The sequence below is a fragment of the Ziziphus jujuba genome, chromosome 5 (genome assembly GCF_031755915.1).
Source record: "Ziziphus jujuba cultivar Dongzao chromosome 5, ASM3175591v1".
NCBI lineage: Eukaryota > Viridiplantae > Streptophyta > Magnoliopsida > Rosales > Rhamnaceae > Ziziphus > Ziziphus jujuba.
Window position 1 is genome coordinate 3,775,459 of NC_083383.1, and position 21,912 is coordinate 3,797,370.

Below are 21,912 nucleotides of genomic sequence, written 5' to 3' on the forward strand. Positions count from 1 at the left end.
TCAAGTGGAGCGGTATAAATAACCCGGAATATGTAGTATCTTCCGGGTTTAAGAAAAAAAAAGGGACTTGGCCCAATCAAAATGGGCCTACTTGTGATTGGGCCCCAGCGAGATAGTTTGCTTAAATGTTACGGTTTGCGGTCGGATCCTAAGGGTGAAAGCGCCCATATGTTATGGATCTTAGCCACCTTTATATTTATAAGGTGGAAATGATGTAACAGCTATGATCAAACACCAGTCGGACTCGGAGCACGTTCAACACAAGACAGACAATAACTTCAACGGCTCTTTTTCGCGTGCCTTCTCCGATCTAATCCATTCTTCGCCGAATGGAAGATGCTTATGCCAGATCCGTTACTGAGGTAAATTCACATCTCCTTACCGCATTTTCATCGGAAATTTAACTGCTTGCCGACTACGGAGTGTTTGGTTGGTCAGAAATTTTGCTAAAAGCAAATGTTTGAGTAATTTCTTCACTGATTTCTATGGTTAGGTTTTGGATTTCTTCGGCGTCGACCCGACTAAAGGTCTCAACGACTCACAGGTAAGAGGAAGCCTGCTTTTTTTTTTTTTTTTTTTTTTTTTTTTTCGGTTGCTGATCAGACTCGAAGTTTTGTTTTTATTTTTATTTTTCACTTAATATCAAGTTTAAGTTCGGCCAGAGCTAGAATTTGAATGATTATGTTGTTCACGACAGGTCGCACAACATGCTAGGCTTTACGGTAAAAACGGTATGCTTCTATTTTGGACATGTGTGTTGTTTTATAAGTTATTTCAGATTGTTTGTTTCATAAAGTAAATTTGGATTTTTGTTTTTTGAAAGTCTTTGCATTTGTAAAAATGAGATGAACATACAGGGCTACAAAGAGATCATTGAACACATTAATGAAGTTGCAGGATTTTATTTTTTACTTAGTCCTCAGAAAAAAAAAAAAAAAAATTATCCAGCGGAATGTTTGCATAATCATAGACTTATTCCCTTTGGTGTCGATTTTATTTTGTTGCGTTAACAAATATGCTGAGTTCGTAATTTCATATCTAAAATTTTTCTATTTTAAATTCTAATTTGATTTATTTATTCTTTTTTGGCCGTTCTTTGTTGCATGCTTCACATATGATCTGCAGTGCTGCCACAAGAGAAAAGTAAGTGCAAAACATATTTTCTTTTTTTCCCCTAGAGGATTTATTCACGTTTCTTTTGCTGGTTATATATTGAGTAATTTTTTTTCCCTAGGGTTTATTGATTTTATCTTTTATTATCGTTATACAATATAAAATATTGGCTTTACATATTTTTAGTTTATGCTTTTAGGTTTACTTTTTTAGTATTAAATCGTCCTGTCTTATCTCTATGTCACCATTGTTTAATTTTTGATCATTGATTTTATCTTTGATAAAAGATTCTTGGGAAAACAATCTTGCAAACATGTAAAGGAGGAAGAAGCAGAAGAGAGAAATAAGTCAATTAAGAATCAAACTTTTTCTTAGAGGATTTGCAGTAGAAGAATACTCACCAAATTTGCAAAGCTTAGAATAATTCTAACTATTGTTACCATGTTCAAATCTTGAATGCCGAATAAAACATGTATTGGCTGTTCTTTTGTGGAACTGCATCATGTTGCAGGAAGATATAGTTTCTATGATTAGAAAATGGAATTCTAATCAATGGAATTTAGGCTGTATACCTGCTTCCACCTGCCTCTTTTCTGTATTGCTTTTAATGACTGACACATGCTTAGCATCCATGTAGCAATTACTTTCACCCACACTGCTCCTCACACTAATCAAATCTTGGATATTTGAGACTTTCATTATGTTTGCGAAACCCTAGTCTATTAGCTTACCTTCAAATATTTGAAAAGTAGATGGCTATTCAAACAATCCCTTTTGTGGTTCAGTATATGATTTAACTGAAATTTGGAAATATATCAAAGCGAGTGCTGGTCTTATTTCAACGCTACTGGTATTTGGAACCAAAGAGGGGAAGTTTTACCTGAAAATTGGATTTAAAATTTAAGGTGATGGGAGAGGGTTATTTTTGGGAAGGCCTTTAGGTAGTGAATTTTCGTAATTGTGCATTTTACAAAAATGGCTGATGACAAGGAGAGTGTAATACAATTTAATGATTTTGATACAGAATGTAATTTTAATCATTCAAAGTTTGTTCTTATGAAAGGTCTTTTAAGTTATCAATCACATGTGCAGGGGCTCCATTCTGGAAATTAGTTTTGAAACAGTTTGATGATTTGCTTGTCAAGATATTGATTGCATCGGCAGTTATTTCTTTCATTTTAGCTTTGATTAATGGGGAGACAGGCTTAACAGCATTTCTGGAGCCTTCTGTAAGTTGTTATATATTCTTCATGGTTCCTTTTTTAGCAGCTGATTTCTTATTATATTTCTTGAATTGTTCTAAATGACTTTTTTTTCCCTCCCTACTTTCATCTGGATTTTCCAAATTAGAAAAAATTGTTGGAAAGGATTTGCTTTTATTCAAATTTTCAAATGAAAAAAAAAAAAAAATGTCTAAGGAAGGAAAATTTTGTGGAGGTGTGCCCTAATGTCTCTTCTTTTTGTTTATTTGGTTGGGGAAGAAATCTTAAATTGTTTGAAGATAATAGTCAGGGTGTGCTGTTTTGTCAAATCATGTAAAGTTCTTGTCATCTCTATGGGCTTCATAATTGGAGAGTTTTCTTACAATAAGTATTTTTGAGCTTGTGTTTTCTCATACAGAGGATTTCTCTCTTTTTGGAACTTTGTCCTTTTTATAATTATTTGATAAAGTCTTGTTAATATACATCTTAAATGGAAAACACCATATTTAATAGTGATCACTAGATTTGTGGTCATCTTGACTCGTATTCAACTTATTTCTCCACTCTTATAGTCTTTTCTATGTATGGTTGGTCTTGATGTTTTCATAGAGGTTTAATTCAATGAACTACTAGTATATAACTTGCTGCATGAATTTGTTTAAGTTGATCTGTTTATCTTTTCAAATTTGAAGTCTTCAATATGTTGTGATCCCATCAAAACTCTTTTACATGATAGTTAACTGTTGCATATTTATTTTATTAATGACATTTTTTACGTATGGATTATTAGATGTTAAATGTGTTTTCATGTGTAGTGTGGGTATTGACTACTATGCAGAGGCCTTTTACATCCCAAAATGTCCATCAATCTTTATACTCTTTATTTATCTATTTATTTTTTTGGTTTTTGTTTTTTTCACCCCTTCAATTTATCATTTGTGCAGGTTATTTTAATGATATTGGCTGCAAATGCGGCAGTAGGAGTAATTACTGAATCAAATGCTGAAAAGGCTCTTGAGGTAAGTTATAAAATTATTTTGTTTCAACTTTCACATAAATTATCTTGATAAAGATACCAATTAGAGTGGATCTTTCTTGTTCTGTATGGCTATATTTTATTTCGTTATTTAGTAAATTATCTATTTTATAAGTTGATATAAAAATTCATGGATGAACTATCAGATGGTATATGATACTCTACGTTATCTGTGTAGTTGACAATAAATATATGCTCTTCTGTCTATTAATTGAAGATGACTGCATAATCTCCCATTTGTAACTTCCTTTGATGTTGAATGGAAATATGTTTTTCAAGTTTATGTTTCTTCTGCTCAATTTAACCCTTTATTTTCTTAACCTTGATCTTGTAGGAGCTACGTGCATACCAAGCTGATATTGCAACTGTGCTAAGAAATGGTAAATCAAATTTGAATGAAGCAACAAAACTTTCTAAGTACAAGTTAATATACTGCAGCATTCTGATTTCTTGTATTCAGTTTTATTAGTTTTATTATATATATATATTGACTTTTTATGTCCGGAGCTTATATTGAGTTGTTCAATTCATAATGTTTTAGCCAACAATCTAATGATGCTGATAGAATTAATACATTATGTTCCCATTCATTGAATGAGACTAGATTGGATTGGATTGGACTGGACTATTTTAAGTATAGTCCAATCAGCTTTAAGTTAAGCCCAATTTATAGTCCAATTGAATCCATTCTAGTCCAATGCAACAAATAAGCTTTATGTTCCCATGCTCATACATGGTTGGTTGCCTTTGTTTGAGAACATATTCTGAAAGTTATGGAAAAAGAGATGAACCGAGTATTGTCTTGTTGGTTTGGACAGGATTATGTGGATTATAAAATATTGGCTATTTATTTTTCTTTAGAAATCTATTATTCTTGTATGTTATACCATTTATACCATATTTCACAAATGTATTACCAATATTGAACGTTTTCAGGTTCCTTCTCCATTCTTCCAGCAACAGAGCTTGTCCCAGGGGATATCATAGAAGTCGCTGGTAAGTTGGGTCATTTGCTGGGAATGTAAAAGTGGTTACTGCAGTAATAAACCAGCCATAACACCAGTGTTTCTTTGAGGCGAGGCAGTAGCAGGATACCTCAAGGGGGTTGATGTGTATGGCCTGAAATTTGGATTTTAAATGGGTTATTTTAGTGGATTTTGACAAATGGGTCCTGGGTTTGGGTTTAATTGATCCTCTTGGAGATGCCTTTGTAAAAAAATAAAAAAAATAGAAAAAAGAAAGAAAAAAGAGAATGAGAAGAAGAAAGACTGAGCTGTGGTTGAGGAATGTTGCTTTCTACTAAGTTCAAGTGCTGGCAGAAGAAGAGAAGAAGAAGATGGCCAGACATCTTGGTTTGCGCTGGCAAGAAACCCAGGTTAGCAGGAAGTGACTTTCATTTTTTTATTTATTTATTTTTTACCTCCTTCCTTTCACCGTGTGTCTCTTTCTCCCTTTTTCTTCTTGTTTCGGCATATTTTTTTTCTTCCTTTCACCATGTGTCTCTTTCTCCCTTTTCCTTTTTATTTTGGCATATTCTTTGCTCTTATTAAGTTTTAAATTTTGAACTTAATCTTTTCTTAAATATAATTTCTCTTTTCTTTTTTTCTTTTTTTTCCCCTTATTTTAACTTCTTTTTATTTACAGCCAGAAAATTTTTTGCTATTTTCCATACATATACTGTAATTTCTTTATCTTTTATTTTGTAGTTTTTAATTTCAACTCTGTTACTTTTATATCATCTATCTTCAACATTTTTATTATTGTCTTGTCTTTCATGGTTTTGTTTTGTTTTGTTTCTAACTTGTCTATCCTTTTTTTCCTATCATGCAGTGGTTATTGTGTTGAAGAGGATTTGATAGAAGGGAACATGGAAGACTAAATGGAGGATAATGGAAACCTAAATTAAACAAGAAGTGTTAAAAACTTGTTTTATTGCTCTGGGTGTATGGTTTCATTAGTATTTTTGTAGCTTTCTAATATTGGTTTAGAAAAAAATATGACGCTTACACCTGCCTCGCCTCATTTGGATAAAAATGCCTCAAGTATGCCTTACGCTTTTTTAAAACGTTGATAAACATCACTAATTTTTCACTTTTGTTATATTTTGTAAAATCAATAGTGGGATGCAAAATTCCAGCTGACATGAGAATGATTGAGATGCTAAGCAGTCAATTACGTGTTGATCAGGCAATTCTTACAGGTACACCTTCATGCATTGAACTTGCTATATTGATTGGGTAATTGTTATTGTTGTTTTGTAATTTGTAGGTCCACTATGTGCTTTTATGTTTGTAGCATGAACATATACAATCCTATTAATTTGTTATGGAAATAAAATATCATAGGAGATATAAAAGCAATTTAGCAAAATTTGTAGTCTCTTAATATGAGTATGAGCGCAAATGCTCTCAAATTGAAATTGGTGAAAGCTTATCTACTTTTCTTTTTACCTAAGTTTTAATAGGAATACTTAATTTACATTACCATCTATCTTTTTGGTGAAGAACTTTGCTTGATGTTTTACTGCATTTTATAATGTCTTAGTTTCTCGTTGATTGGAATACGAACCTTGGTTGTTTCTCAGTGCAAGTCCTATCCAAATTGATTAATAATTTAATGAAGTGCTGGACTGATTTTTTTGGTAGGTTGCTATGTCTTTATTTAACGGAGAGAAAGAGATTATATGTGATAATGAGGCTATCAGTTCTTGTTGCGTCATAGTTGCTCATATTATGTGGTTAAACTGTAGTTTACACACATTCATCTAAGTGTTTTTTCTAGTTATCCTACAAACGCATGGAAGTAAATTCAACAACTTTCTGGGTGTTTAGAACTGTATAGCATTATTTTTTTCTCTTTGATGATAAGGGTCGTGCTTGATCTGATTCATAAGTAAAATTTATTTGGTAATTTCAGGTGAGAGTTGCTCTGTGGAGAAAGAGCTTGAGTCCACCACAGCAATGAATGCTGTATACCAAGACAAGACTAATATTCTTTTCTCGGTAAAGGATTCAATACTTTGTTACATTATGTATTTTGAAGTTGAGAGGATGATTGAGGGAGTTGTGTTTTCTCTGGGTATCTGGAAGTCTGAGTAGACTCTGCGCTTAAAAGTCATTAGTGTCAATTTAACACTGATTTTTTCGCAAGGGATCATGTCATGCTAATTTGACCAGGTGACTTCATCATAATAACTTTTAACCTTGGTACTGGAATGGCTAATTTTTAAATGACATTTCATTTGATGATTTAATACTTAGCTCTTTTACTATGAGGAGATATCTTCCTCTTGGAACTTTTGAGTAAAGGTTGTGAAAATCTATATCATTATTTGTTTGGCTGAAATTGGATATGAAAATTCAAGTAGTATAGGTTTGGAAGGTTGAAGTGCTGCAAGGATAAAAGTTTTGTCATATCTTGTCACCATATTGTATGAAAATTATTTTCCAGTTAAATATTGTACATAAACCTTTCCAATAATCACAGAAAACAACACATTATGTTTCATTTCGGAGTATGCTTATTAGCAGTCTATGGTTTAATGTCGATGGAATAGATTATATGCACTTCTTTTGAAGTTCTCCTTGTAAAGATATTTTATATGGATATTACTTGATTAGTGAAAGAGAAAGTTTTCATATTATGCTCCTTTTGAGAACTGATTCTATTGATTGTATGGCAAACAATCGAAATAGACGTTTTCCATATGGATTTTTCAATTGTAACTTCTATCTCACAAGTTTCTGCAGACCATTGCTATGGAAAGGTAATGTAAGATTAAAAAACTGCATTGTATTATGATGGCCAGGGTACAGTAGTGGTCGCTGGTAGGGCTAGAGCTGTTGTAGTAGGAGTTGGCACTAATACTGCCATGGGCAGCATACGTGATTCAATGATGCAAACAGAAGATGTAAGCTCTGTAAATCTTCAGCTTCTATCAGTAATTTGTCAATTTCATTTGTCTAGTGGTGTAAATAATCTGACCTTGTTTAGGTCTTATTTTTATGTTTCTTTACTTTTTGTCTTGCAGAAAGGTTTTCTATTGCTTTAAAATTTGAAAATTTTCTCTCCTATCAATTGTTTTGGCAACAAAAAAACTCCTCTTTTGCTATTTATGTACCATCACGTTGTTTAAGATGATGGTTTTGCACTGCATAGTTTTGAGCCTCAGCACCTTTATCTGATAGTTTTTCTTTCTCTACCATTTTGAGTCTGACTATTTCCTGAAAAAGGTCTACCAAGGTGCTTTTTTATACAAAATTTAGTGAATGTTCTCATTTGCATTATTCAAATCTATGTTTGCTTGCAGGAAGTGACACCATTGAAAAAGAAGCTGGATGAATTTGGTACTTTTCTGGCCAAGGTGATTGCGAATTCCTTTGCACTTATATCTTCACTCTGCCATGGAAATATAGTTATACGTTTACAGTGTTAAATTTGTGTGTACAGGGATCCTTTTGTTTGAGAGTTTATAAGTAATTTATTTCTATGAGTGGAGAAAATGTATGTTACTTTTACTGTTGTGCCTGATGTAATGAGTGGGCAAAATGCTGATACTGTCCCAACTTCGAACTATTTCTTTGGACCAAGCATTCCTATGAATCTCACCTGTATGAGGGCTTTACTATTGTCTTTTGGCTTAACAGCAAAGTTTGATTTACTGGCCCCTTTTCCAAGTGAAAATTGTGGCCCCTAAAACATAAACAAGTTTCCTCTAACTTCTTAACATTTTCCAGTTATATCTTTTCGAAGCTCAATGTAAATGGAGAAACATTGCTTTATTTTCTATATTTCTTAACTTTTTGCGTGCATGTCTGCGTAGGTTATTGCTGGTATTTGTGTATTGGTGTGGATTGTAAACATTGGTCACTTTCGTGACCCTTCTCATGGTGGGTTCTTGCTTGGTGCAATTCATTATTTTAAGGTAAGGTCTTCATCAATAAATCTGTACATTCATCTTTTTATAAACTGATTTCTCTTTACACTTTAAGTTACTTTCTGGTAGATTACTGGCATCATAAAAGAAGCTTCTACTTTAGGAAATGCACACATGCAAATGGTTCAGTGATTTTTTTTTTTTTTTTTTTTTGGGGCAAATGCATCTTAGTCAGGCAACATTGTGTAATTTTCTTTAGTCTTGTGTAGGGATTCTCATGTTTTCTTCATTCTGACTCCTAGACTGTTGATGATATTGTGGTATCATAGAGGCAGAAAAATTGTCTGTTTGTTTAAAACATATAATGATTTTGGTTGTCTCTGCTTCTTGTTTGTTTTTGTGTTGCAATATTGTTACTTGCTTGGAATTATGCTGCATTTATGTGTCAATGGCCCATTTACTATCATCCTTTCCACTTATATCCTTCTTCTTTTGCCAACCAGATTGCTGTTGCACTTGCAGTTGCAGCTATCCCTGAGGGACTTCCTGCTGTCGTTACCACGTGAGTGACTTAACCGATCTTTGGTGAAGCAAACAAGTGACCATGTGTTACATACTAAATGGATACTAGTTTATTTAGATTTGATTTACTGTGGCAAACCCTCAAGATGGGGTTAAGTGTTGATATGGATTGGTTGCCGATGCTTTTCCTTAATCGTGATTTTTCCAATTTAATGAAGGTGTTTGGCTCTTGGGACAAAACGGATGGCTCGGTTGAATGCTATTGTACGGTCTTTACCTTCGGTTGAGACCTTAGGTTGCACTACAGTAATTTGCAGTGACAAAACTGGAACCCTGACAACCAATATGATGTCTGTCTCAAAGGTGATCATTTCATTCAGCCATTCAGGACATTGTCATATTGAATCATTGTTTTTGAAGATACCCTCCAAAATTTTGAAGATTTATCATCTTTCAATGTCAAAACAGCTTCTTTACTGCTTCATGCCTTCTCATATGATTCTTTAGTGCAATTAAACTTTTTTTTAGTCGATTTCAATCTAGTACTATCATCTACCCAGGTTTGCGTGGTCCAGTCTGTACAGCATGGTTCTGTGATTGCTGAATACAATGTCAGTGGAACAACATATGCACCGGAAGGCATTATCTTTGACAGTTCTGGAATGCAGGTAGTATCCTTAGGAAATTTTCTAATGGGTACAATTCATTGTAGTTTAGATGTAGTTTTATTGCCATATGATATTTGTTTCTTTACACTGTTCTGTCTGTGAAGTTGTTAACAAGGTGGATTTGTGCCTTCAAATTCTTACTTTCATATTCCAGATTCCATTGATGGCATATGCTATTATTCTTAATAATCATGTGCTGTTGCATATGTTCTTGTTCTCATTTTTTCATTCTAGTTTATAGATGGTACCGATGATGGCCAAAAAAATATATATACATAGCAGTGATGAGATAGTGCATTTGCTTTGCATATGAAACAATCTTTAACCTATTACTGGTGATAATTAGTAAATGTTTATCCGTAGTGGTGATCCAGGGTGGAATAGAAGATGTCTTCTATGATGCATAAAGGCATTCGATACATACCTTGTGTGGGGTTTTTCTTATATTCTAGTGTACTTGATTAACTTGAAGGGGAAAAAAATTGTTGTTTATCAGTCTCATGTCAGCCACACTCCATCTTCGTCTAATTTGAAAGTATCATACTTTTTATAGAAAAGTTCATTTTGCTATATTGGTGTTGTCTGTAGTTTCTGGTCTTATTATCAGTTATCAGCTAACTTGACATTGTAATTGAAACTGCCAGAGTGTGGGCATATTATTTCAAAATACTTGCAAACGGTACAAGGTCTTAATTTGTAGTAGCTTTTGACGTGGAAGATGTACCGCCTTAAAACAAATCAAAATATAAATGTGCCTTATTATTGTAAGAATGCTTGGTAATTCGTGTTATTTCATTAAAAATATATGTATTTAATATGTTTGTTTATACAAACTATTTAGGTGACTCTAGGTATAGACTCTTTTATTGCTTCATGATGCATGACACTGATATGCTGTTTGATTTCTTTTGTAGCTTGAATTCCCAGCTCAGTTGCCTTGTCTTCTTCACATAGCTATGTGTTCAGCTCTTTGCAATGAGTCTGTACTACAGTATAATCCAGACAAGGGGAATTATGAAAAGATTGGCGAGTCAACCGAAGTGGCTCTTCGAGTCTTGGCGGAAAAGGTTTATTTCTATACTTTACCCAAGTTGTGATGTCTCTAAATCAGCTGATTGCTACAAGAGGGGTTCAGTCTTGTTCTTGCTTTCTCCCCTTTCTCTTTATTATTATTGTGATCAGATGTTCAAGGTATAACTCTGTTTTAACCTTTTCCAGGTTGGTCTTCCGGGCTTTGATTCTATGCCTTCTTCTCTTAATATGCTGAGCAATCATGAGCGAGCCTCTTACTGTAATCACTATTGGGCAGACCAATTCAAAAAGGTATGCATTTTGTAATTTGTTAAAGAAGTTTATTTTTCACATCGATGTACATATGTTGATATTTAAGCAATTTAAACTTACCTATCTACAATAAATTTGAGAATGTGGACATAATGGGTCAATGGTTTAAGTTTAAATTGTCATTTTCAATATTCTTGTTTTGGAAAACAGCTAATTCTTCAAAACCAAAAGAAGTGGTGGTACCCACCATCTTTTCCCTATCTCATTTATTTGTTCAATAACTAATCCTCCTCCTTTCTTCTTCATTTTTCTGTTTCTTTTTGCAATTCTATTTCATGTTTAGGTTCCTTTGTTTTACTTCTTCCATGGAAACATTGAAAATTGAACAGCACTATACTTATACATGCTTTTATTGATAATATGCTAGTAAAAAGAACTAACGTGGTTGGTATCAGTAAAAAGAACTAATGTGGTTGGTATCAATAACTTTTTATTTTCATTTTCTCTCATTTAAAACAGATCTGGAGGAATAGTTTTATGCCTGACAAATAATCATGTAAATTTTGGATGTAATAAATGGAACTTTTTAGAAAATCAAATCTGATAAAGAAATATCCGTTCCTAGAACTTTTGGTATTGTCATTTTGCTTCAAACTTGATATTATGATTTCAGATATCTGTGGTGGACTTCACTCGTGATCGGAAAATGATGAGTGTCCTTTGTAGCCGAAATCAGATGCAGATGATGTTTTCAAAAGGTGCTCCTGAGAGTATCATCTCTAGATGCACAAATATTCTATGCAATGACAGTGGTTCCACTGTTCCATTGACAGATAGTATCCGTGCGGAACTGGAATTAAGGTTCCAAAGGTTAGACATTGATTCTTGGGAATCGAGGAGACAAATAATTTTGATTTTTTATAAAGTAGGGAATTAATCAATGGAATTATTTATATTTGCTCATTTGACATTGAGTTTGGTGCCCCTTAAGAAAATTTAATTCTCTCAATGGTCATTTTTCAATTGGATTTAGGTTATATTATTACTATTATTACTATTTTAAATTGCCTATTGTGTTACGCATGTCCAAGAAATGTTCTTGAAGCTCTGATTCCCTCTGGTTTGTGCTTTGAATGTATAATTCTCAATTTATTTGCTCATATTTATTCAGTCAACTACCTATTCCTCCAAAAAAAAAAAAAAAACAAAGGACTGTTTGAGCGGTTTTTGTTTTTAAGTTAGAGTCAATTCCTCAAAGTATATGCATCCAACTTGTTTTTTCAAAAATAGATTATCTATATAAATCTACATACTGAGAGGCCTGTGTTGGATCATTCTCTCATTTCTTGTACTTTATCCATATAAATCTACATACTGAGAGGCCTGTGTTGGATCTTTCTCTCATTTCTTGTACTTTCTGGTCAGTTATGCAGGAAAAGAAACATTGAGATGCTTGGCTCTGGCCATGAAACGGATACCTTTGGGTCAACAGATTCTCTCATGTGATGATGAGAAGGACCTTACTTTCATTGGGTTGGTATGCTTTCTTTTCACAAATATAAATTTGACTTGCATTTGGTTTCTATATCAATTACCAGGCATCTTGCTTGATGCAGTAAATCTCTTATTTTGGAAAGCATCCAGTGTCCTTTATTATATCCCTTGTGAAGTAAACCTTTTATTTTCTCACACAGAGACTTATATATAATATGAAGTACTGTTGTTATCTAGTGAGTAGTGAACACTGTTTTCACGATTGTAACTATAGTCCTGTCCCGATGACATTTCTTTGTAGTTTTCATCCCTTTAGAACTTTTTTGTGGTAGTGCTTTTCCTCCATGGTACTTCAGTTCAATAGCATTACATAATAGTTAGGTGTCTGATTAAAAATTATAAAAAAGCACGTTTGAAACTAAATTAGGAATATGTGTTTGGGATTGATTCCTATAGCATATAAGTACTGCATAGATGATAAAATCACTTCCTATAGTGTTTTCCCCAAAAAAAAAAAAAAAAAAAAAAAAAAAAACTATTAGTAATTTTTAGGGATTTTGTTTTTGAATCACCAATAGGTGATTCTTCAATGATCATTTCTTAGAGGGGAAGTGATTCCATTGAGAAGCGTTCCCAAATGTGCATCAAGTGCTTTCTGTTTTGAAGAAGCACTTCAAGTGCATTTTTATTATTAAAAAAGCACTTCGATTTTTCTCCTAAAAACACCCTATAATGTACTTTTTGTCTACTAGAAATGCTTTTAGCCTTACGGAAAGCACTATGAAAGTTTGTGGATATCCTTAGTTAAGCTCATATCTCAAAGAAGTTTGTCCAAAATTTGTTTATATGGTGCCTTGTTTGCCACTTAGCTTTATATAGTTTCGTTGTATAAATTATTTTTCTGTCTCCCTCTTGAAGGTTGGAATGCTTGATCCACCAAGAGATGAAGTCAGAAATGCAATGCTTTCATGTATGACTGCTGGTATACGTGTTATCGTCGTCACTGGAGATAACAAGGTGACTCAAAGTTTGTTGACTTATAAATATAAATATGCATTTTCATATATAATACATCTATACATTACAACTTCCTTACTAATTTATGAAATTCATATATAAATACTGTATACATTACAACTTCCTTACTAATTTAGACAAAATTTCAGTCTACAGCTGAATCACTTTGCCAAAAGATAGGTGCTTTTGATCACATGGTAGATCTTACTGGTCGCTCTTACACTGCTTCTGAGTTTGAAGAATTACCTCCATTGCAGCAAACGCTGGCATTGCAACGTATGGCACTCTTCACCAGGTATATTGAGCACATGTGGGATGTATTGGGCAGTTTTTATAGAGGATCTGATATTATAACATGTGTAACTCTTTTTTCACCCAAATTTTTAAATGATTTTTTCACTCAAATTTTCTCTTATTTAGGGTTGAACCTTCTCATAAAAGAATGCTGGTTGAGGCATTACAGCACCAGAATGAAGTGGTATGCTTGTTACCTTATATTCAGAAAGATATGAATGAACTCCATTAATTTCTAGTTTTGAAAAACTAAACTTTGTTCTTTCTTATTTGAAATTTACTTTTTTGATTCCTTATGCAAATTAATTTATTCATTTGAGGAGGGTATAGTGGAAATGGTAGAAGTGGTTGAGGAATTATTCTTTTTGGCGGGTAATGGTGTCTGAGGTCAATTCCTCCACCCCCCAAAATAAAAATAAAATTGAAACATAAAGTTAGTTATTTGTTATAACTTCCTTAGTAAAGCAAAAAAAAGAAAAAGAAAAATAAAATAAAATTATGCAACTTGTTCATTTATCACTATTTGTGCTGTGTAGGTACTTTCTTTATGGTCATTATTGAAATGAATTGTAAGAGAGGTTTCATAAGGTGATACTAGGTGGTGGGTCAAGAGTTGCAGAATTGTTGAGAATAATTCGAAGAATCTCTTTGTAGATACTAGTATTTTGTAATTCAAAGAATCTCTTTGTAGCTACTAGTATTTTGGAATGATGTTAAGTGTATCTGAAAGTGTATGCTTTTATAGCTGATTTATATTTGAATGAAGTTTTCTAGAGTTGAGATGATACTTTGTTTCCTGTTAAATCTGCACTTCCCAAATTTTCGTTTTTTTTGTTTGATGGTACTTTCGTAACACTTTTGAATGCTCATCTTATTTTTTTGCTAGGTTGCAATGACTGGTGATGGCGTCAATGATGCACCTGCACTAAAGAAGGCAGATATCGGAATTGCCATGGGTTCAGGAACAGCTGTTGCCAAGGTATCCCATTGAAGGAGGCCACCTCCCTCCTCCCCAAAAAAAAACTTTTTTTCTTTTTGTTTTTTTAATCTTTTTTTATTTTCTGATTGTCAATGGTAAACATGAATCCATATAACCCATTCGATGGTTAGCTACCAGCTTAATATTGTGACAATCCCCATGACACTTGCAATCTTCCACGTGTAGTTTTGCAGTGCTTATCCAGCTATCCTCTATATCCCTAGGTGAACAGGTCATTTTCATGTGGCTTCTTTTGAATCAGTAGATCATCTTAGCTTTCCTATGTATTCAAATACACATATGAAATGAGATAGCTGGACATGTAACTTACATATTCAAAATCTCAACCAACATGAACATTTATAGTTTCTTTGTAATGTAAATGAAAGGGATAAAAATAGTAATTTGATCCTTATGGTATCAATTCTGTCTAGATAAGCTACATTGTCATCACTGATGTAAGTCCAGATTCAATTTCCATCCTGATTGGTTATGGAACTATTCTCAGCCATACTTCACAAAACTAGTTGTTAATCTCTACTTTTTTTTGGTTATGGTCCTCTTAAACGTCTTGTCCAACATTGTGGAAGTGATTTTTTCAGTTTTCTTCTCTTTGTCATTGTATCATTTTTCTTATCATGGTCTTGCAGAGCGCTTCAGATATGGTTTTGGCAGATGACAATTTTGCTACAATTGTTGCAGTAATGCCTCTCTCTCTCTCTCTCTCTCTCTCTCTAGCTTTAAAATATCAATTTGTTGTATTATTATAGACTTGAATAGCGACAAAGACTTCAAGAAACAGTAATTTTAGTGCTATATGATGTTATCAATGTTTTAATTAATTGCAGGCTGTTGCAGAGGGAAGGGCTATATACAACAATACAAAGCAGTTTATTAGATATATGATTTCCTCAAATATTGGTGAAGTAGTTTGTATATTTGTGGCAGCAGTACTTGGAATACCTGATACTCTTGCTCCTGTGAGTTTGTTAATTGTACCATTATTGTAATTTGCTAATGTACATTATTGATTTTTCAAATTGTTATATGATTATTTAATGTTTGTTTCTCTAGCGAGGAGATGAAATCCATATTTTAGTCTTCAGTGAACCTATGCAGTCTCACATTTTTTATTATGACTTTTCCTGAGTTCCACTAAATCTTTAATAACAACTAATTCCAGGTCCAGCTGCTATGGGTTAACTTAGTTACTGATGGATTGCCTGCCACTGCCATTGGTTTCAATAAGCAAGATTCTGATGTTATGAAGGCTAAGCCACGTAAGGTATTGCATAAATGATACAGTCTACGGCTTTAAGTATAATTATTCCTTAATGTGGTCTTTTATTTTTTATCTGATTGCCATGCGTGGTTAATAGCAAAAGAGGATACAGGAAAAGAAATGACCTTGAGCTTGGGCCTGGATTGTTTGTTGGAAACACTTACTTAGCCTCTTGGGAGCCTTGTTAAAAATATTCCTGTGAAATATTTCCTTTATTTCTTTTGGTTATTAGAATCTACTGATCATGAATTTTAGAGGCTGTGTTTGCAGCTTGGTGGAATCCACTAGGGAAAGGCATAAAAGAAAAGAGTTAATTTTCTTTGCTTGGTTAAAAAAAATTGTAGAGAAAGAGAATATATAAAAATGGCTAAAAAATGTCTTTTAGAAATTTTAACTTTTGATGAAAATTGTGTGAAGGATTTCTCTCTTTATTTTTTTCCTTTCCCTGGTGGATTGTGTACTCCAAAAATAGGGTAACTATAATAAGAACCATCAAGTTTTCCTCACATGCTGCAATAGAAGCCTTATCTTCACATGAAATTACGTCTTATTCAATTTGAATATGCAGATGCATGAAGCAGTTGTCACTGGATGGTTGTTCTTCCGTTATTTGGTAATTGGAGGTATTCATAAATGCCATAACACTGCCTCGGTGAAATTTATGCCTCGTTTGTTGCTATATTTTTGCAAAAAGGAACTGGTGTTAGATGTTGGGCCAAATATCAAAGTATCCTAGTGTTCAAAGCATTAGGGCCGGCCCAAACAGTTGCATAAAAGATTTACTAGCTTGTAATATATATGGCAATGCCTCTCCTTTCCAATAATGATTTTTCAGAAATTTGCAATTTTTTTTTTTCTTCACACGTTTTATTGTTCAGAGTCTTCTTACTTTTATTGTAATATTGGAGTTACTTGTTATTTTACTTTACAGCTTCCAATGATGGTATACAAATTGTTTGTGGTTTTCACAGCTTATGTTGGTCTAGCTACAATTGCGGGATTTATCTGGTGGTTTGTATACTCTAATGAAGGTCCCAAACTGCCATATCATGAATTGGTAAGATTTCAAATTTGCGACAATTGATATGAAAATTGGTTTACTGGGTTTGTTCTAAATGAGGTAGAATTGGATATTTCCCAGGTATGATCTTGTCTTTACCTTATGCATGTATAACTTATAACTTAGATACATCTTTTGTTGGAAAAGTGTGTTTATTTTCTACTGTTTAGGAAATTCTATTTTTGGAAATATGTGTAATCTTTGTATGGTAGAATTAGTTGGTGATTTGTAGCTAGCTGTAAATTAAGAGTTAGTTTCCATTTTTTTTTCTCTAACCTAATTGTATATAAGAGAGGCTTATTACCTTTTATGTGATATATGAAATTGACAGCTAGGTATTATAATAAAGCCTACCGGTTTCCACATCTTTAGTTGTGAAAATTTCTTGGAAGATAATTTCTGGTTAGTGTTTTGAGCACTTGGAGTTTTTGAAATCTTCTAGGTTTTCTTTCTTACTGAATAAGTATTGAGTATTCAACTGGGTGATTCATATTGGATCTGAAATAAAATATGCATCTTCCATATTCAAGTTAAGACCAAATGGGGAATTGGGCTGTGGCACCCTTCAGTTTGTAATATGAAGTTCTGCATTATTTTTCAATCTTTGTTGTTGCTTGGATGCACTTTCATTGTTTCAAAAAAAATTTGAATTTTATTTTATTTTATTTTTTTATTACTTCTTGAATGTAAAGAGAACCAATAGGGATGAAGAAAAGATGGAGAAAGAGGGGATGAGAGAAATTAAGAAAGGGAAGGAGGGAGATGGAAAGCTGGGGATTTGTTTATTGTGTAATAATGTTGATCATCAGAGCTTATAATGGAGTACCATAAGACATATTAATTACGGGTAATCTATGATGAAATTAGGAAATAGAAACCCTAATATTTAGTTCAAAGAAATCCTAGGCAGCCTGAAGTTAAAGTGCAAAGAATAGACTAGATTCGATTTTAGGCCAACCATAAGTCTACAGGCTGCCATCGCAGTCCTTTCAAAGAATAACCTATACTGCTGTTGTTTCAGATGAACTTTGACTCCTGCTCAACAAGGGAGACAACTTATCCATGCAGTATTTTTGATGATCGGCATCCATCAACTGTATCTATGACAGTGCTTGTTGTTGTTGAGATGTTCAATGCTTTGAATAATCTTAGCGAAAATCAATCCCTTATGTAAGTCAACTTTATACACAAGTCTAATGGTAAATGTAGCTATGATGTTTTTTCTGCCCCTGCCTCAAAATTGATTTAAAATTTTAAATCACACAAGTCTAATAGTAGATCTAGCTAAAATGATTTTTCTTCTTTATATATGTATGATCTTGCCCCATCACCTTGAAAATATCCAAAATTGTTGTGTTTCACCCAAGGATGGCCCCCTTTTTTGAAGCATTTTTATATACTCGTAAAGCAAGTATGTGTTTGCAAAGAAATGGAGATGTATCTTTCTCTTGCTTAATGCTTATAGCTCCCATTTATTGTCTTTTCCCAGCATAAAAGAAATTAAATTTCATTGGTACTGACTTCTTTTTGGTGCTGACTAGTGTTATTCCTCCCTGGAGTAATATGTGGCTTGTTGCTTCAATCATCCTAACCATGCTTCTTCACATACTTATTTTGTATGTGCATCCACTTTCTGTTCTTTTCTCTGTAAGTTGTTTTCTATCTCTGTCATCCGCTTTCAATTTTCCTTTAGTGATGATTTATGCATTGTAAAATTCTGTTAATGTTATGTGATTTTTACATTGCAGGTTGTACCACTATCTTGGGCTGAGTGGACTGTTGTTTTGTATCTTTCATTTCCTGTGCGTAGTTATCTTTCAGAGTCTCATTTGCCGTATATATACATATATATATATATATATATAAATTTCCCCTTTGCTGTCTATATGTAAACCTTAATAAATCTATTGGATATATTTCAGTATTTTCCTTCTATTCCATGCGTAGAATGCTAAATATTAAGATCAGGAAAGTTTTGAAAATGTAATAGAACGTAATGACACTGAAACTATAGCTTCTATCACAATTTAAAATTCTAAAGAATTCTGCCTTCTAATATATTTTGCCATGCATACTTCTTTTGCTAACAAGCGATGCTGTATATTATACTAGATTTAGTATTCACTGTTTAGGTTTTCTATCTTTTGTAGGTTATAATCATTGATGAGGTGCTGAAGTACTTCTCAAGAAATTCAAGTGGTAATGTCTTATTCCTTTATCAAGTGTGCATGTGTTCAATTTGCATGTGCATGTGTTTGTGTATTCTTTCTGTGTCAGAAGTTTGATTCATTATATATGTGTTAGACACACAACATGCATATTTATATGGGGATTGTTCCATGAACCAAGATATTTGACAAAGAATCTATGATAAATCATCTTGGCCATTGAATGAACATGTCCAACGGTGCATAAAGAATTAGAAGTGATGTGTAGTTGTGTTTGTTCATGATTTAATGGCCAAAATGATATTTGTCAAATATATTGGTACATGAATCCGAGCCTCTATGTTGTAACTATCTCATAGCTCTATACACGTGTACCATCTGATTCTAGGTAGTGATTGGCTGTTTCTCTTGTTATTAGGTTTGAGGTTCAATTTCAGATTTAGAAGACCTGACTTACTTCCTAAAAGAGAATTAAGAGACAAATAAATATGGCATCTTTATGCCTACTAAATTTTGCACACATGAATGACTACACTGGAGACTTACTCTTCGTACTGTAACATTATTCACCAAATACAAAGGTCCATCACCAAGAAGCTACAGGGAGTATATGTGCGTCGTGCTAATTCTGAGTGGCCTCATCTCATAGTGGTGTCAACAAATCGTACCTTGTGTAACTTTGGTAATTATAAAAAACATAGCTGCAATAGAGCCAGAGTAAAGAAAAATATACTCTCACCAGGAGAAGAAGAAAAGATCTGAAGAAATAGTAATAGCTGAAAGAGAGGGCTTGGCCAATCATACATAATAATTTATTATTAGTTGTGCTTCTTTTCGTGCTAGATTTTATTGCACTGGACACTAGGGGCCATAGATGTCTTGTTATTTATTTATTTTTTTTGAAGTTTCTACCTCCTTTTGTTTATGTAGGATGTACACTGCCATGTATGTGTATGAATAATCTCACAATTTTCGCTAATTCAAATTAATTGTTTTATGTTGAACATTTCAAAATGCCATAAGAATTCAGAGGTAATAAGCCTCCAGAATCATACATTTATAAGGGTATAGAACCTTTTATCGGCGAGTGTAAATTCTTGTTTTGGCAACTCTTCCATGTGAAGACCAATGAATATTTTGTTCTTGTTTGGACATGTTTTTCAAAGTAGTTTTATGTCAGAAGGAACAAAAAACGAAAATAAAAACAAAAAGCAAAAATGAAAAACGGAAAGTAAACAATACAAAACAAGACAACTTTGTGGTACAATATTTTCGTTGAGGATCATGATATAGCAATTCATATTTTCTATCCCTTCTTGCTTTTATCGAGATGGAGACATGAGTCCATATGAGTTTTGGAGAGCTGTAAGATGATGACTATAGAGGTTCATAATCTAATAAACTTCTAAACATGCCAAAGCATTCTTCAGGCTTTGTACCGAGGAGCTGTGTGTCTTCTTCTCTGCACATACAACCAGAATAAATATATAAATAAACCACCAAAATATAACTTCCGCAAGACAAATTCATGACCGAAAAATAAATCTCCATGAAAAAAATTTCTTGCCTTCACAGTTGCAAATGTCATCTGATTGGAGTAAGTCCTGGTATATCTACTCAAATGAAACAATGATTAAAAGTCTCATCCTGTTGCTATACTCACAATCTTCCTGTGCCAAAATATACATGTGAGATATTTATATGATGCTGGAATTACCCTGCAAGATGGCCTTGGACAAACCGTTCCAATCATCAACAGATCTTATCCATGCTTGAGTCGCTAAAAATGGTACTACCAAATCATGATCTCCACTGTTGAAAAAAGTTTACCAAATGCAAAATAAAAATAAAAATAACAATGATGATAAGAAGTAGGCCTGTAAATTAATCCCAAACTAATTTCTGGAAAATACAGAATATAGTTAGACCAACATGTAGATTCGAGAACGGTAGCTTTTGGCACTAAAGTTTGCACGGTAAGGAATGCTGCTAATGACCTCATGTTGATAAGGTAATCCAGAATTACATCGTAGCCATTGCCCTACACTTTCCTGCATCAGCATGCCTTTCAGGTTACACCATCTCCTTTGTTTCATAATTAGTATAGGCCTTGGCTGATAACAAGTTTTTTTTTTTTTTTTTTTTTTATATATATATAAATTGTATGTAGTTTGCTTATTTTAATGGTTCGTTAATGTTAGTTGATAATTTGTTAACATTTGTAATTAATTGATATGTTTACTAAACTTTAACTACCATCAATTAATGTTAACAAACTGTTAAAATAAGTAAACCATACACAATTTAAAAAGAAAAAGGTAGAGACAAAAAATAAAAAATGAACTTATTATCAAACACAGCTTTAAGGTTCTATTTTGATTTTGCCCACCTCATTCATACCTTTCGTATATGAGGCTCAAGGCCGACCTCAAGATCATTGGCCCAATAGCCAGAAAGCAGGTGTTTATACTTTATAGTTCTACTAAAAACTAACAAATCAGAGTCAATAAAATATATTAGTAAATTAAGGAAAAAAGAAAGCCATTTTCCTTCTTTTTTTTTTACAAAATCTTATAGAGCTCTTCCAAGTATAAACGATATTGCTTTTTGCTTATCATCTTACAGGACAACCCAAAGTGGGTAGTGATTCAGGATCAAAAAGAGCTTAGGCTTCTCATTTTGTGGCTCTGGGATACTAAAACTGCAGTTGGGCTCCAAAATATGACGTTTATCAAATCCTTTAAAACACTGTTACATGGGAATTATAATAAGTGCAATAAAATTCATGCTTAGATGGAAGCAATAACAGATGAAGATTCACTATGCCTAACTCTTGTCGTAAGCTCGAAGATGTTTGTTATGCTCTTTTGCTGGATATATCTTATAGTAAGCTCCTCCACAACTTCTCTCCAATGAC

The 21,912-nt window shown here is 33.2% G+C and overlaps 1 protein-coding gene across 5 annotated transcripts; it reads left to right on the top strand.

Moving 5' to 3' along the window:
• Positions 1-205: 205 nt before the first annotated feature.
• LOC107420432 (calcium-transporting ATPase 3, endoplasmic reticulum-type) lies at positions 206-20,001 on the top strand. Of its 5 annotated transcripts, XM_016029392.4 has the most exons (34): positions 206-362; positions 494-544; positions 698-731; positions 1,126-1,143; positions 2,206-2,342; positions 3,260-3,334; positions 3,686-3,731; positions 4,288-4,347; positions 5,471-5,551; positions 6,268-6,353; positions 7,160-7,261; positions 7,661-7,714; positions 8,174-8,275; positions 8,731-8,789; positions 8,968-9,112; positions 9,310-9,417; positions 10,332-10,484; positions 10,636-10,740; positions 11,375-11,571; positions 12,127-12,238; positions 13,114-13,212; positions 13,362-13,507; positions 13,633-13,690; positions 14,393-14,485; positions 15,136-15,186; positions 15,334-15,465; positions 15,669-15,770; positions 16,336-16,390; positions 16,739-16,824; positions 17,849-17,997; positions 18,369-18,474; positions 18,576-18,629; positions 18,978-19,026; positions 19,414-20,001. In XM_016029392.4, exons 1-34 carry the CDS (start codon positions 330-332, stop codon positions 19,479-19,481), a joined length of 3,006 nt encoding a protein of 1,001 aa, XP_015884878.3. In that variant the 5' UTR covers positions 206-329; the 3' UTR covers positions 19,482-20,001. The 5 variants fall into 5 exon arrangements, 4 of the variants coding, with proteins under 4 accessions (XP_015884878.3, XP_048332042.2, XP_060673419.1 ...); XM_048476085.2 differs by lacking the exon at positions 2,206-2,342; XM_060817436.1 differs by lacking the exons at positions 18,369-18,474; positions 18,576-18,629; positions 18,978-19,026; positions 19,414-20,001 and having other exon boundaries at positions 17,159-17,991.
• The last annotated feature ends 1,911 nt before the right edge of the window (positions 20,002-21,912 follow it).

Bases quoted from the DNA above. Each gene is read 5' to 3' on its own strand.
- LOC107420432 (XM_016029392.4), top strand. From the start codon at position 330: ATGGAAGATGCTTATGCCAGATCCGTTACTGAG. The intron at 2,343-3,259 runs GTAAGTTGTTAT...TCATTTGTGCAG, and splicing joins CAGCATTTCTGGAGCCTTCT to GTTATTTTAATGATATTGGC. The intron at 18,630-18,977 runs GTGCGTAGTTAT...TATCTTTTGTAG, and splicing joins TTTTGTATCTTTCATTTCCT to GTTATAATCATTGATGAGGT.